The sequence below is a fragment of the Myodes glareolus genome, chromosome 5 (genome assembly GCF_982192425.1).
Source record: "Myodes glareolus chromosome 5, mMyoGla1.1, whole genome shotgun sequence".
Classification (NCBI taxonomy): domain Eukaryota; kingdom Metazoa; phylum Chordata; class Mammalia; order Rodentia; family Cricetidae; genus Myodes; species Myodes glareolus.
Genome location: NC_142030.1, coordinates 67924106 through 67940381, shown reverse-complemented (window position 1 = coordinate 67940381; position 16276 = coordinate 67924106). Strand labels below are relative to the sequence as shown.

Here is a 16276-nt window from a genome sequence, read left to right as displayed (position 1 = left end):
GAGTGCTACAACTGGTGAGGGGCTGGGTCAGGTCCCCCACCTGCTACAGGTGGTGAGGGGAGGAGGGTATCTTTCCCTCACTCACACCACTACATGGCACACGAAAGGGGCGCAACCTGCTCTCCTATTCTCAAGCCTTCAGGGCCAGCCCTGATCTGGGCCACACCTTCTCAGGTAGCCTATATAAAGGACACGGAAGTAGCAAGTTTCTTTCTTTGCCTGCTTTCTCTTGCTATTGCTAGCAAGTCCATTCCTTGGCCAGTAGTAGAGCCTCCTTCTTCAGGATTCCAGGGAATACTGAAGACCAGCTGAGACGTGACTGAACTACTACTGAACTCGTGGATCTCCCACTGATAGATGGCCATTGTTGGAACACAGACGATAAGCCATTCTAATAAGTCTCATATATATATGAATATACACATACGTGTAGCAGCAAATTTCAGAAGGCTGATGGGATGAGCCCACCATAGACTCCTAAGTAATGTGTTCTGCAGTGAGATAGAAGTCCGTCAAGAGCTGACCTAAGTCTACCATGGTCCTAGAATGAACTTTCTATGGAGACATAGAGAAGAGAATGAGAAGGCTTTTTTTTATGAAGTCAAGATGAAATAATAGGATATATATTTGTATACATATATATGTATGTGTATACATATACATATATATATTCCTAATCCTAACTCTTAACCATAGAATATATATGACTTCTATTTTCCATCTTTATAAAAAAGTATATATATATATATATATACATATACATATACATTTTATAAGCTCTGTTCCTATAGAACCCCTGACTAACACAGAAACTTAGCACAGCAGGCAAGGCAGATAATAAGATGAACAGTCATGGTATATAATGACTGTTAGCATAAAGATGCATTCGAAGGGCTGTATGTACACACAAGGGGGCCCTGATCACAGAAAAAAAATATATTTGACATTGAACCAATACTTATGAATTAGAGAAGAAAGGGCCTGAAGTAAATTCACAGATGGTGATAACTTTAATATACTCTGTAAATAAATGGAAAAGGAAAATAATATGGTCTTCCATATACCAAGCACTTTGTCAAAAAATGAAACAGAAAATGCTTGAAGACAGAGGGCTGGGTGCTATACATAATTTTGTTCTGTAGCTTTGCTGTATTGTGACTAGAAGACCTAGAATAGAGTTCAGGGTCAAAGCAACATTTAAAAAAAAAACAAAACTTTGCTTATTACTATTCATGTATGGGAGTATGCGTGCGAGAAGGAAGAACAACTTTTTCACGGAGTCATTTCTTTCCTTCCACCTTTATGTGGGTTCTGGGGATTGAACTCAGGTTGACAGGCAGCTCGCAAGGCCCTATGAGAACACTTAAACCATGTGCAGAGGCATACACCAAGATATGTGAAGACCATCAGGCAAGCATGGACTCTCAATCAGAGACAGTAGCAATCAGTCTAGGCATTGGTAAGGACTCTTCTGTCCCAATCGTCTGGGTTTGAGTGCTGATTCTGCCACTAGAAACTATATGATTTTAGGTAAAATTGTCAACATTTCAGAACTTAAGTTTCTTGTCTGTAAAATGAAACAATGTATACCCTAAGTTGTTATCCTGGGCAACATGCACAACATAGAACTCATAATCTACACTCAGCTACTAGTAACTGTCATGGTATTATCACTACTGTAAATGTCCAGCTGGGTTTTTACTGCCACAGATTTTTCAGCAGGAGTAGAGAGAATCAGAACAATGAGAAAAGTTAGAGGTGGGAAAGAAGGAAAGGGCAGCAGGGAAGCTGAAGCAGAGGCAAAGGGAGACCTAGCGATGCAGCAGCAGGGAGTGAGGTGGACAGGGTGAATGCTGGCGAGAGGCAATGAATGCAGCTAATGGGAACACGGGGATTTAGGAAAAAGAAAGTCACAAGGATCAGTATAGCTGGAGGTGTGGCTACATCTGGATGGGGAAAGAGGGAGGTTAACTCGGTCACTCCAGGAAACCTGCTTCCATCTTCTGTGTCTGTTATCACCTTAGTCTTAGAAAAGATAAAGGGGAGGAAAACCAATGCTAAATAATCACACATCATTTTTGCTTGGCTTCCCAGTCGCTTGTCTGGTTGGTTTTTGCTTTGAGACAAGGTCTCTCTGTATTGCCAGGTCTTGAACTCCTAGGTTCAAGTGATCTCCTGTGTCAGCCTCCCAGGCACTGAGATGGTAGGCACCCATTACTATGCCCAGCAAATAATCTTACCTGTTCGGTTACTTCTTTCTCCTTTTTTTTAATTTCAGGCTTCTTAATCTCAATTTCATCATCATCATCACCACCACTAATAAAAGGTTTTTCTGGGTCAAGATAAATTTTTGTAGCTTCCTGTGTAATGTAACAGTATTATAACTGTAATTCACATATATATATACACATATATATACATATGTATATATACACATACATATTAGTAGTTTCATGTAAATGAGCACTAATCCCACAACTGAGTATTCTGCTATCAATAAGAACACAAAGGAGTGGAGGGGTAAAGAGCTGGCTCAGTGACTACTCCCGGCACCGTGTCAGGTAGTTCATCACCAGAAGGAGCTAGAGCTCCAGGGAGATCTGATGGTCCTCCAGGTACCTGCACTCACGTGCACAAACCTACACATAATAAAAATAAAAAGTAAAATCTTCTAAAATAAAAAAAAACACAAAGAGTGGTAAGAATGATTCCTGTCCTCACAAAGCTTACCGTTTTGCAGACAGTGCAGTCTTATGGATGGAGCATGGAACCTACACCATGTAAAGGACAGGGGGTAGAGGCTGGTTAAGGAGGAGGCAATACTGGTAGCGTGCTTTGCCTTGTACTACGAAAAGGGGATAGAGGAAGGCACAGAAGCACTTAAGTGTGCACTATTAGCTCCAAGAAGAAAAGTGGTTCCATAAGACAGAACCTTTGAGACAAATGGACCAAAGACACACAACTGTAAGCCAGGACTTAACTGTCATGTCAGGAGACTTCATTGTATCAGAAAGATGACAAAACATCCACAAGATGGAAAAAATTATTAATCTGATTTCCATTTTAAAACAATCATTCTCAAAATAGCAAAATAGATCAGAAAAAAGGAAAAGAGAAAAAACCAAGGAGAGAATGAATACAGAGTCTGTAGCCATAGAGAAGGGTGATCCAGGAGACACCGACCAAGAGGAAGCACATGGTTAAGGGAAAGGCACATCTTGGGTTGCGTGTGGCTGATGGCTCATGCCACTGACAGATGGTGATGCCATTCACGGAGATAATGGGCAAGCTGAGGAAGCAGGTGTGGGAAGTGAAACAGGATCCTTGAAGGCTGTGTGCACTCAAGGCACTACTGAGATAGCCAAGTGAAAATCTATGGATCTGGAGTCTAGAGAGAACAATTTGGGCTAAATATTTAATAGTTATATGCATGTAGTTAAAGCAAGAAAAATAAATCACACTTCCACATAAACTTGTGGAGCAGTGCAAGAACTTAAGACAGAAATTAGTTACATAAAACTGTAGAGAAGAAGAAGGATCCCAAAAGTAGCCTGAAAAGTCTTAGGGCCACCACGAAAGCCCCAAGAGAAAAGGGGTTAATGGTGTCCCATGCTTAAAGGGGCCTATTCAAATCCTAACAAAAACTCATGTATGTGAACTATACATCAGAGTGAGGGTGCAGAATGACAAAGGCAAAAAGAAGATCTTAAAAGTAGCCATAGTATAAAGATGGCTATCTTCAAACTGGCAGCTGAATTCTCCATCATTAGCTTTGTGACAATCCCATGGAGGGAAAAGAAAGCCATTTTACAGTTAATTGTATGCGCAGATAAAATTTTGAAGAATGAAGTTGAAACAAAGATATTTCAGACAAGCAAAAACTCGGTTTGCCACCAGTAGATAGATTCTCAGTTTTTTTTTCTTTAAAAAAGAATTTTAAAGGGTCAAGCAGAAGAAAAAATATCTCCATACAGAAGGGCTGAAATTTCTGAGGGAACAATAAAGATATTAAATGATGAATCAGTCTATTGCTTTTAATTTTTACTGGTGTTTCCATTCTCTCTCTCTCTCTCTCTCTCTCTCTCTCTCTCTCTCTCTCTCTGTGTGTGTGTGTGTGTGTGTGTGTGTGTGTGTGTATTTTTACCTTTCGGTTTTTTTGAGACAGTGTCTCACAATACAGTTCTGACTGGCTCAGGACTCACTGTAGAACTTGGAGAGATTCATTTGCCTCCTGAGTCCTGATATTAAAAGCAAGCACCACCAGACCCAACCTCCAACATTAGTTTTTAAAGGCAAATCATTAAAAGCGTTCCTGCTAAAATCAGAATCAAGAACAACAGGGCTGGAGGGCTCAGGGATTCAGAACACTTGCTGCTGTTCTAGAGGGCCCAAATTCAGTTCCCAGCACCCGATCAGGCAGCTCACAGTTGCCTGTAACTCCAGCTCCAGAGGCTCTATTGCCCTCCTCTGGCTTTCAAAGCTTCCTGCATGACTATACACACACACACACACACACACACACACACACACACACACACACACACACATATATACACATGTACATAACACATGTATACACTCACAAAAAAACTTATCTTCAAAAAAAGGCTCCTAGCTATCTCTATTATTTAACATCGAATAAGAAGAATTCAACACAATTTAACCATTAAAATGCCTTTAGAAATTATCAAAATTGATAGAAAAACATAAAACTATTTTTTGTAGATGACATTATTAATATATAGATAACACAAAAGGACCAACTGATGAAAAGCTGATATAAATTCACACCACATATAAGACTAAAATTAAAAAGTTTATAATATGTAAAATAGCAAAATAAAACATTCAGATATAAACTTATATGCAAGATGAGAAAATTATTTAACATTTATAAGCATAAAAGTATACATTATACCCCTTGTTCTTGGAAAGGACAATTCAACGTTATAAAAATCTCTTTCTGAGTTAATATATAAATTTAACACTATCCTAGTTTTTTAAAATATCATTTTTTTCTAGAGGTAGATTATAGATAAATGCTGAAAAAATTAAAAAAAATAAGTGAGGAAGGCTTCGTCCTATTGGATACTAAAACATCAGTAATAAAACATTGTGGTGTAGGCTGGACAGATGACTCAGAAGTTAAGACCAAACGCTATTTTTTTTTCTTTTCTTTTCTTATCGATATTTATTGAGCTCTACATTTTTCTCTGCTCCCCTCCCTGCTTATCCCCTCCCCCCTCAACCCTCCCAAGGTCCCCATGCTCCCAATTTACTCAGGACATCTTAAGACCAAACACTATTGCTCTCTCAGAGAACCGGGATCAGTTTGCAGCACGCACACTGGGCAGCTCACAACTGCCTGTAACTCCAGCTCCAGGAATCCAACGTCCTCTTTAAGACTCCACTGGCTCCTGCGCGTGCACATACACACATAATTTTGGAAATGAAATAAATCTTAGAAGGTAGAATGTTGTGATAATAATTCATGAATAGATAGTTCAAAGAAAAATAATAGAAAATCCAGAAATAAGCTTTGATTTACTATTGGAAATACTATACTGTCAGATATTACTTCAAACATTGAATTAGGGGGTCAAAAAAGCGACAGAATTATCAGCAGTTGGTAGAAAAAGATACAAGGAGACACCGCACATTTATTCTTAGTAGAAAGACTAATGTTCAGTGCTCCACTGCCCCACAAAAGCACATGGACTGTTTTTGAGAGCACTTGTCAGTAGATACTCAAACTTGGGCACAGTAATCAAGTCTGGACACCCCCTTGGGATTCATGAGCTGGCTTCAGGGAAGATTGAGTAACATTACCTTTAAGGTTCCCTACTGTGGTTATGTCTCTGTGATTATGTGCACTGTTTAAAGATCACATGTGTTTACTGTTTATTTTATACAAGGTCTTTTATTGTCCAGGCTGGCCTAGAACTTGCTGTGTAACCAAAGATGACCTTGAACTCTTGATCATCCTGCCCCGTCCTCCCAAAGGCTGAGATTGCAGGTGTTTGTCACTGTACCCAGCTGATTCTGAGTGCTTAAACGGTTTCCCAAGAATCAGTTGTTAAGCATAATTGTCACTGTACTACTTCAGCAAGTTTCTCAAAGTATACTGCAATTGAAAATTTATGATGTCAATAACATCCTTCAGTGGTTAATTCAGAAATAATTTTGAACAAGATGTGGGCAACACAGAAAGGTTTTGTTGAAGATGTATTTTTCAAGGTAATGCTTAAAGTCCTACAAATGTTTACATAGAAATGTCTCCTTCTTTCTCAGACCCAGGGACATTAATATGTATGCTATCAGATCATACTTGTGAAGTATGGCTGTCATAGCAACAGAAGCTTCTTCAGAATTAATTGGAGGTAAATGCTCTTCAGTCAGAGACTGGAAGACTATGTGACTGCCGTTAAATAATCATTTGCACTGATCTGGGATCATTGGTAAGCAGTGGGTACTTAAAAACCACAGGATTAGCCAGGTCTGATGGCTCATACCTGTAATCTCAGCACTTAGGAGCTGATGAAGGAAGATTGTCACAAGTTCAAGGTCAAGGCCAACCTATATCAAATAGTTCAAACCAATCTGTACTACAAGTGAGCCCATCTCAAACACACACAAGAAACTGGATGAAGACAATACCATGTAGAAAGGGCAGTGAGCACATCCTAAGGTCACAGTCTCAGTACGTCACATACAGGCAGGAGAAACTAACCCGAGGATAACAGACACGAAGAGGAGAAAGCCCAGGATCGTCTGTCTTGTAAAGAAAGTTCATCAAAGGAGTGACAGTTAAGAGACAAATGCTAAAGGGAAACCAGGTTAAATGGGGACTGAAGATTCTAGAGCATCAATAAAACCCCCAGTGACTCACAGTAGATTTAGAATTTTAACAGAACCCACTGTGGGCCAGGATGCGCTCATGGGTTGCACAGCATTTATTAGGTCCTGGATCAGATCAGGACCATTACAAAAAGTAATTATGATTGAAGGAGAGAGAGAAATGAGGCAAAAATCAAAGGACACACTTTCTAATATGGAAGAAATCGCTGCATTTATAAAATGTTTTCAGATTGGCAAATGGAACTGCTAGGAAGATGGTGAAGATGCAAAGGAGAGAGGATATTCCATAGACTAAACACTCAGAAGACATAACCCTGGTGGCTGCAAGGAGGGCGAGCAGAGAAGCAGATGGTCTGAGGAAGATTTAAGAATTCCCATTTGAAAATCATCTTCCCTTAAGATGTAGATTCAAGCCGGGCGTGACAGTGTGCAAGATTGGCAGATCTGACAGCAAGAGATATATAGTAAGACCCTGTCCTTTAAAAACGAAAATAAAAGCAAAACAAAAAAAAATGGCTCAACAGCTAAGAGGGCTTACTGCTCATACAGAGAACCCAGGTTCAGTTTTCAGCATCCACACCAGACAGCACACACCTGCATATAACTCCAGTTCTAGCAGATGCAAAGCCCTCTTCAAGCCTCCATAGGTGCACGCACACACACACACACACACACACACACACACACACACACACATGCACGTGTGTGTGCACACACAGGGAGCAGAGAGGGACATAGAAACAAATCTTAAATTTATTTTAAATGCTGTCTGCATAGAGGAGTCTCTTCCTTAGAAGGAAAAAGAGCTGCTGATGCTCTCAATCACAAGCAAATCCTCTTCTGGTGAAGCCTACACTGAGGATGCAGAACAGCAATCGCAGAAAGATGCTGCAACTTACCCTCGGAGATACAGGAAGAACCTGAATATGACCTTACTAATGACTGTTCCACCCATTTCCTTACCAACGAACTAATGCCATCATGTGGTAAATACCTCTTCCCCAAGAAGCTGCTCTGCTTCCTCATATGTCAGTAATCGTATTTTCCTGCCTTTGATATCGGAAAGGAGGTGTGAACATGTGCTGATCCAATCGTAGCATTCTCTCTGGGAAGAGACACAGCATAATTACTATGCAGGGAGAAAATGAACTATACCAGTTCACTCCTTGACTCCCACTGACCTGCGAAGCACAGTTCCTCTAATTGCAGTTCCTCTTTGTTCAGTTAATTCAAAGAATTGCACAGAAGGGTCTTACTACAAATGCAGGCCTTCATCATATTATCTCTCACTAACAGGGTTTGTGATTTGGGTTGGAATAGGATAAAGTATGGTAAGGTCCTATAAAACCAGATGCAGAAGGATTCCTGGGTTTACTAACATTTAAATGATCTGTCCTAATAAGTTTTATTCAATTGATCATATCAACATGATTGTTTGCTAATAACAGTAGTGTTGGGTGAGAGTCACTTCTGAGATTGAAATGATCCATCTTGCAGGGAAGCCCTCTTAACATTTGAAATAGACAACTCAAAATAGTTTCAGGAAGTCCCTGAAACTGACCAGATTCACTAGACCACCCCCCTTCCCCAAAAGGATATAAGTAGTAAAGATTGTTGAGGGTTACTATCAGACAAACCCAGTAGCAGAGACCAAATGAGCTGCCCGAAAAAGGTTCCTATCAGGGACACACCTGGAAAGAACACTCTCCAACCTGTTGACCTGCCTGTGAGTTGTACAGTGTGCCCCAGGTTTCCAGCTTTTGTGAGCTGTCACCCATGCTGGAGTGGGCTTTGGTGGTACTGTCTCTTGAGTGATTTTTTTCCTGTAAGTAACCTCTCATTTGTACTCTTATAAGTAATCCCAATATAACTCATTGATTCACCACATTAGACACTGGTACAATCGTTACTTTGATCTGCCATGGGCTCCCTATCTGGAGTTAGTAGACACATTTGTGTAGTGTCTTCTTAGGAAAAGCCAGTCACACAACAAATTGAAATAGCAAACACATTGATGGTTTTTAGTTGTACACCAAACTTTTTTATTTTTTTTTTAAAGATTTACTTATTATAGATGCAGTATTCTGTCTGTATGCCAGAAGAGGGCACCATAGCTCATTACAAGTGGTTGTAAGCCACCATGTGGTTGCTGGGAATCAAACTCAGGACCTCTGGAAGAACAGACAGTGGCTTAACCTCTGAGCCACCTCTCCATCCCCATATACCAAACTTTCTTTAAGTATTGTGTATATATTGGTATCAATCAAATATTCATTGAATCAGTGAGGTCTAGGTTCAATGAAAGAATCTGTCTTACTTAATAAGTAAGTGGAAGAGTGTTCAAGAAAGATACCAGATGTCCACTTCTGGACTCTACACAACACACACACACACACACACACACACACACATGCTCATAAACCTACACAAACGCATATGTCCACACACATAAGAACACATATACAGACATGCATATCATACACCATCTATAACTGTAGTCCCGTAGGATCCAATGCCCTCTTCTGGTATGCAGATGTACATGCAGACAAAACACTCATATACATAAAATACATAAGTAAAACATGGACTATATCAACTGTCAGTGAGGATGTAAAACAAATGACAGGAGTATAAAACGACTTGATCACCTTAGAAACATACAAATCCTATTCCAAGAGAAGAAAGCCAATGTCTGTTCAAAGACAGTACATTAAAGTACATTGAAATTTTACCTATAATAATCAAAAGTTGGAAACAATTCAGGTGTCCATCAAGAGAGAATAGACACTATATATATATATATATATATATATATATATATATATATATATCCATACAGTAAAATACTTGTGGTGTGGTGTTGTTTGGATAGGACACATCCCCTTAAACAGCTCCTAAGTTGACTGTTTGGCCCATACCTGGTAGTGCTATAGAGAGGTATACAAGAGGGTACAACTTCATGGATAGGTTAGTCCATTGAGAATTTTTGAGGAATGGGCTAGCAGAAGGTGCGACGTGGTTGGAGAAGTGGGGTTTCTGTCTTTGAAGATCACATCCTTGGTCCTGAGTTCAATTCCCAGCAACAACATGATGGCTCACAACCATCTATAATGAGATCTGGCACCCTCTTCTGGCATACAGGCATGCATGCATGAAGAACACTATATATATGATAAATAAATCTTTTTTAAAAAGGAGCAAGATAAAAACTCTCACCCTCATTTTATCCAGCTCCTGAAGGTCCTTAGCAGGATTCTTCTTTAAGTGAGCTGCTCTAGTCAGAACCATTGCTCTCACCATGCCTATGCAGCAACTGGAGAGGGACAGAGAGATGGAGATGAGCAGAGAGAGTGAGCTCACGTGAGCTCAGTCCAATGATTTGGACTTGGTCTCCTCCTCCCAAGATGGCACTATGGGGAGGAAGTGAAGCTGCAGGAGGCGGGTCCATTGGAGGTGTGCCCTGAAGTAGACTGTGTTAGCCCTTTCTTTCCCCCTTTTGCTTCCTTGCTATGAGATGAGGAAGCTGTTCTCCCATGGACTCCTGCAGTGACAATGATGTGCTACCTGGTCTCAGGCCCAAAGCACTGGGGCCAAGATGTCACAGACTGGGGCATTTCAAACTGTAGACCAAGATAAAACCTTCCTCTTTATAAATTAATTATCTCCAGATAGAACTCGGTTATTGGAATTAGGGCAAGATAACCCTTAGATGTTGACTCAGTTCCTGATGTGTTGACTCAGCCCCTGAAATAGGGTCACAATGACCCACAGATGTTCCCCCTTACCCTGCCTGATCTGGCAACTGCTCTCCAGACCTGGCTCAGTCCAGTAGCCCTTTGAATAAGCCAATCATAAGAGTTGAAAAATAACCCTGGTTCCCCCTCCCCTTATTTCCCCTTCTATTTCTGTAAAAATAGCCTGTTGCAGCTATTCAGGGTCCTTCTCTTCTCGAGGCTAAAGGGCCCTGTCACCGCAGTAAATAAAAATCCTCATGAGTTTACATCAACTGCGATGTGAGAGTGGTCTCTTGGGGCAACTCCTCCTTCGTGATTGGACTTCAGGGCCCAACAGCCCTAGTTGTCCTAGAACTCACTATTATACCAAAGATCTGCCTGGCTCTGCCCCCTAAGTACTGGGGTTAAAGGTGTGAGCCATCATACTCAGCTCAGGTTTTTGCTTTTTGTTTTTGTTTTTGCTTTTCAGTTTTATAAAAGATAATTGGTTGGTATTTAGTGAAACATGAAAGTTATATATTCAATTTTTCATGGAATTGGAAGTATCTTGTTTTATTCTGCTTTCTCTATATATATGGTAAGAGAGAGAGAGGGGGGAAGGAAAGAGGGGGACAGAGAGGAAGAGAAAGTCTTGCTAAACTTGGAGCTTAACTGTTTTGCTAGACTAGACTGGCCAGCAGGTTTCAGGAATCTGCCCAGTGCTATGGACAGATAATGCTTGTCTTTTATGTGGGTACTGGTGATAGGCCCCAGGTTCTCATGGTTACATGGCAAGCACCTTTGCCCACTGAGCCATCTTCCAAGCCCCAAGACCACAAGCATCTTAAATGTTTCCCAGGACATAAGATCAAGGATATATCTTATTTATGCATGTAAGCCAGTCCTTTTTAAAAACTTACACTTGCATAGCACACTTCCTATCCTCCCTTTGCAGTACTGATTCCAAAAGAATCCTTCACTACCACTGGGCACAGTATTGAAGCAAGATGGAAACCTGAACTGAAATTTCTTTCTTTTTCTGAGACAGGATTTCATTACAACCCTCCTGCCCCAGTCTAGTATTTCCTTCAAGGCCTTAACATATACCTCTTGTTCCTGCACTGTTTGTTCTACCTGCCATGCAATAACCTTCAAGTAGACAGCAATGCAGAAAACAGCAGGTGTCACCTGTATAAGTAGGCAGAATAGCGTGCCAAACGCTTGGCCAGTGAAATTGCATTTAACTCTAATTCTGCGACTCCTACTTCATGTTCCTCTTTGGTCTCTAGTTCTTCCTCCTCCAGCTTTGGGAGAGTCTCTTGGTCAGAAAAGTCAGGAAGCATTATGGTCAGCAAATTTACCATCCACTGGATCATAGCTATATGCAATTCATCCATCTGTTAAAATGATTACAGTCCAAATAGCCATTTTAAAACACAAAAGCTACATCACATTTAATTTAAACATTAAAGTTAATAAATGAGAAAGGGGATAGGGAAGACAACTTAGCCTTTACAGCATTTACAGGCAAAAGAGTTCAAATAAATGCTGGATGGGCATGCCTGCGAGCCTGTAACCTATATCTGGAAAAGAGAGATAGGGGATTCCCCAAAGCAAGTGGGGCTAGCAAGATTAGCCATATAGATCTGCTCTAAATTTTGTTGAGAGACCTTGCCTCAATGAATAAGGTAGAAGAGTCACTGAGGAAAAAATTTGGCATCAATCTCAGGACTTCACACACATACTCACATGCACCTGCACACACATATGCATGAAACACACATACACACACACCACTCACATACACATGAAAATAAGACAAAGAACGAGTAATGGTCTTACCTATGTCAAATTTTCAGCAAATTATAATTACTTAGCTACTGTAATGTAATCTTATTTTTTCACTGTCTTGTTGCTGTGGGACAATGGTCTGTAGCCTGTCAGTTGTATTTTAATAAAATGCTGATTGGTCAGTAACCAGGCAGGTAGTATAAGTGGGACAACCAGGCAGGAAATAGAGGAGGGAAATGAGAACAGGAGAATTCTGGGAAGAGGCAAGCTTGGTCAGCTGTCCTGATCCAGCCACAGAACAAGCAAGATGTGACTACCTTGCTGAAAAAGGTACCAAGCCACATGTCTAACAAAGACAAGAATAATGGGCTAATATAAGTTATAAGAATAATAAGAAGCCTGAGCTAGTGGGCCAATCAGTATATAACTAATGTAGACCTCTGTGTGATTTCTTTGAGACTTAATGATTGTGGGAACTGGGAAAGATAGAAAAAAAAACTCAGACAACAAATGTCACCCAGCGTGGGGCAACTGTATTCACATAAAGCCTGAGAGAGTTTGGGAAGTAATTTTAGACAGAAAAGAATAGAGTTAAACATGGCTTCTTAATAGCAGTATTTTCTTAGGTGGGCTTTGTTTGCTAGAGGCAAATGTGTCCCATTTAAGAGAGGCTTCCTGACTCAGCTTTAGCTGCAAAGTCTTGTATCTCTTTTAAGAGGTTCTGCCACAAGACACTTAAATGATTTTGATGAAAATCTGACTGCATGTTTTTTGGTTTTCAGCTATGGCAGGAAAAATCTGTGCCATTTTAAAATACCAGAGCAAACTCTGACTCTTTCAGGCAGGAGGTTCAGCTACAGAGCATTTGAATGTGGTTTATGAGCACACTGCTGCAGCTTGCTTGCTGGAAGGGACCTTGAAATGCCATAGAGTTGTGGCAATAAACATGGCTCCAGCCAGTACCTCTGCCATGAGGCTGGAATCTCAGAAAACTAAAGATTGGGTTGGATCCAGCCGTCAAAACCACGGTTTTAATCCTCTCCATATTGCTTAGCAAATTAAAGACTCACGTGGTCAGAAAAAGAGAGATATACAGTAAAGATAGATTCAAAGACAAAGAAAACCTCTAAATGGCTTACAGTGTGTTTAAAATATATATAGGCTTTTTAAAAAAGCATAAAGTCCTTAAAAGAAAAAAAAGAGAGTAGTTAGGTGTGGTGGCACACATCTTTAATCCCAACACTTGGGAGGGAGAGGTAAGTGGATCTCTGTGAGTTCAAGGACAGCCTGGTGTACAGAGGGAGTTCCAGGACAGTCAAAGATACACAAAGAACCTATCTCAAAAAGCCAAAAATTAATGTAAAATTAAACATAAAAATAAAAGAAATAGAGGTTAAAATAAAGACACGTAAAGATAAAAAATACACAGAAAGTCTGGATACTGTATGTTATTATGCTCTCTTTGAATTGTTTGAATGCTGAGAAAGGAGCAACAGCTGTTAAAAAATATTTGCTTATAAATGCTGCTGAATTAATCCAAGATAGGTATTTTGAGAATACTTTGACTTCAAAATTGAAGTCAAAAGATATGTTACTGGGGACTGGAGAGATGGCTCAGAGGTTAAAAGCACTGACTGCTCTTCCAGAAGTCCTGAGTTCAATTCCCAGCAACCACATAGTGGCTCACAGCCACCTGTTGAGATCTTCTGGCCAGCAAGCATCCAGACAGACAGAACACTATATACATAATAAATAAATATTTTTTAAAAGATATGTTACTTTGGAGAAGAGGTATTGCTTTTGTTTCCACAGAAAATGAAAGGCTATGGATATATTCTGAGTTAAAGAAAAATCAGAGTTGAGCAAGGAAGACCACCTGAGAAATCTCCAGTAGGAATAGATGGCCCAGATGTCTGATTTCTACATCCTGAACAGATTCAAGATGCTGCCTGAGATTATCAAGCCTCACAGGATATTCCAGTCAAGACTTAATCATAATTCTAAATTTTTTTTTAGATCCCCATAAGATTATCAGTACCCACAACCAGCAGGAAGTAGCCTGGAAAACTATGCCCACATTTCCCAAAAATGGACTATGGATATTTTCCTTTGTTTAGAATGTTGGTTACAAGTTGTTATGGCTAATGGTCAGGAGAAAAGCCAAACAAAGGATATTCAACATAAATAGATACTATTATCTTCATATCCAAGTTATATGATAGACATTAAATGGCAGAACCAAGGTCATGCAATTAACCATAGTGAATTTAAAGTTAAAACAGAAAATCAAAAGATTATCATTTATTTCCACGATTTTTAACAAATAGAAAATGATTATTAACATTGTTATACTGAAACAGATTGGCTGCAATTCTGATTCAGAGCTCTCAAGGCAGAGGTCGCTGAAGAGTGTTTCTCTTTTATGAATCATGTTGTAGAATATTAGCTTAAGATGTGTTACATTCATGCATCCTGTGGACTATTTGTTTAATGATGTAAAGATGCATTGCATTATTTTATGTTGCATTTACTTTGTGAAGCTGTGTTACTTTGCCTGTCTAAGACACTTGATTGGTGTAATAAAGAGTTGAATGGCCAATAGCAGGACAGGAGAGCAATAGACAGGGTTGGCAGGCAGAGAAAATAAATATGAGTTGAAATCTAGGCTCCAAAAGAGGAAAGGGGAGAGAAGAAAGAAGGAGAGGGAGATGCCAGAGGCCAGTCACCCAGCCACACTACCAGCCACGAAATAAGAAGGGAAGAAAAATAAATGAAGAAAGGTAAAAAGTGTAGAGGCAAAATGTAGTTAAAGAGAAACCAGATACTTTAAGTTAGAAAATATGGTTAGAAACAAGCCAAGCTAAAGCTTGGCATTCATAAATAAGAATAAGTCTCTGTATTTATTTGGGAACTGGGTGGCAGACCCCCAAAGTGGGGAAAAAAATCCAATTACAGAACCAACTTGTTCCAGGTACACTCGTCTCTTCAAGGGCAAGTGGCTACTTAGGGACTTAGCCGATGTTTAAAAGTAAAAGGAAGGGAGGGAGAGAAGGAAGAAGGGAGAGAAGGAAGGAAGCAGGATGGGGTGGAACAGGCCTGAAATGGTAACAGTCTGAAGACTATAGAAGTAGGATCAGGAGCTAGAGGCAAGCCTGGGCTACACAATGAATTAAAGGCCAGCCTGTGCTATGTAACAAGACCCCAATTCAAAAATAATAATAGTTAATTAACTCATTTTTAAAAGGATACTTAATTTGTCCCTTCAGAATATAAGTGAGAGCTTAGTGCACATGCAAGGTCTTGGTTTAGTTCCCAGCATGGAAAAACAAAATTGTGTGTGTGTGTGTGTGTGTGTGTGTGTGTGTGTGTGTGAGAGAGAGAGAGAGAGAGAGAGAGAGAGAGAGAGAGAGAGAGAGAGAGAGCATAGTGTAATAGCAAGTAAATGAAAATGCTAAAGAGAAGTTATTTTGTTAATCCACAGCTGTTTGCAGCTCCATCTCAGTGTGAACTGGTTGGTGGAAAGAATCATAGATCAATAGATCAGGCTTACTTATTTACATGTATGTGTTATGTGTGTGTATTAAGAGAAGATCTTACTTTGTAGCCCAGGCTTTCCTGGAACATGTGTGTCTGCGTGTGTGTGTGTGTGTGTGTGTGTGTGTGTGTGTGTGTGTGTGTGTATTGAGACAAGGTCTTACTTTGTAGCCCAGTTTTTCCTGGAACCCACTGTGTAGCACAGGTTGGTTTTGAACTGATGATGATCATCTTCCTGTCTGAGCTTTCCAAGTGCCGGGACTACCACACCCCTCTGAGTTACTTCTTTACACAATAGCCTAAAAGTGACTTTCTAATCTGTTATAAAGTCTGACAAATAGAAAATGATTCAACGAACTAAGAAGCGTCCATAAACTGCA

At 40.0% G+C, this 16276-nt stretch overlaps 1 protein-coding gene across 3 annotated transcripts in view; it reads right to left on the bottom strand.

Annotated features, from left to right (window-relative positions):
- Axdnd1 (axonemal dynein light chain domain containing 1) overlaps nucleotides 1–16276 on the bottom strand; it is a 78094-nt gene that overhangs the window by 8674 nt on the left and 53144 nt on the right. For 2 of the 3 annotated variants that reach the window (XM_048421553.3, XM_048421551.3), the window contains exons 18-21: nucleotides 11760–11968; nucleotides 10075–10171; nucleotides 7853–7963; nucleotides 2241–2360 (exon numbers count right to left, since the gene is read on the bottom strand). In XM_048421553.3, coding sequence (XP_048277510.3) covers nucleotides 2241–2360; nucleotides 7853–7963; nucleotides 10075–10171; nucleotides 11760–11968 — 537 coding nt within the window. The remainder of the gene's footprint in view (nucleotides 1–2240; nucleotides 2361–7852; nucleotides 7964–10074; nucleotides 10172–11759; nucleotides 11969–16276) is intronic. The other variant, XM_048421555.3, reaches the window with a different exon arrangement.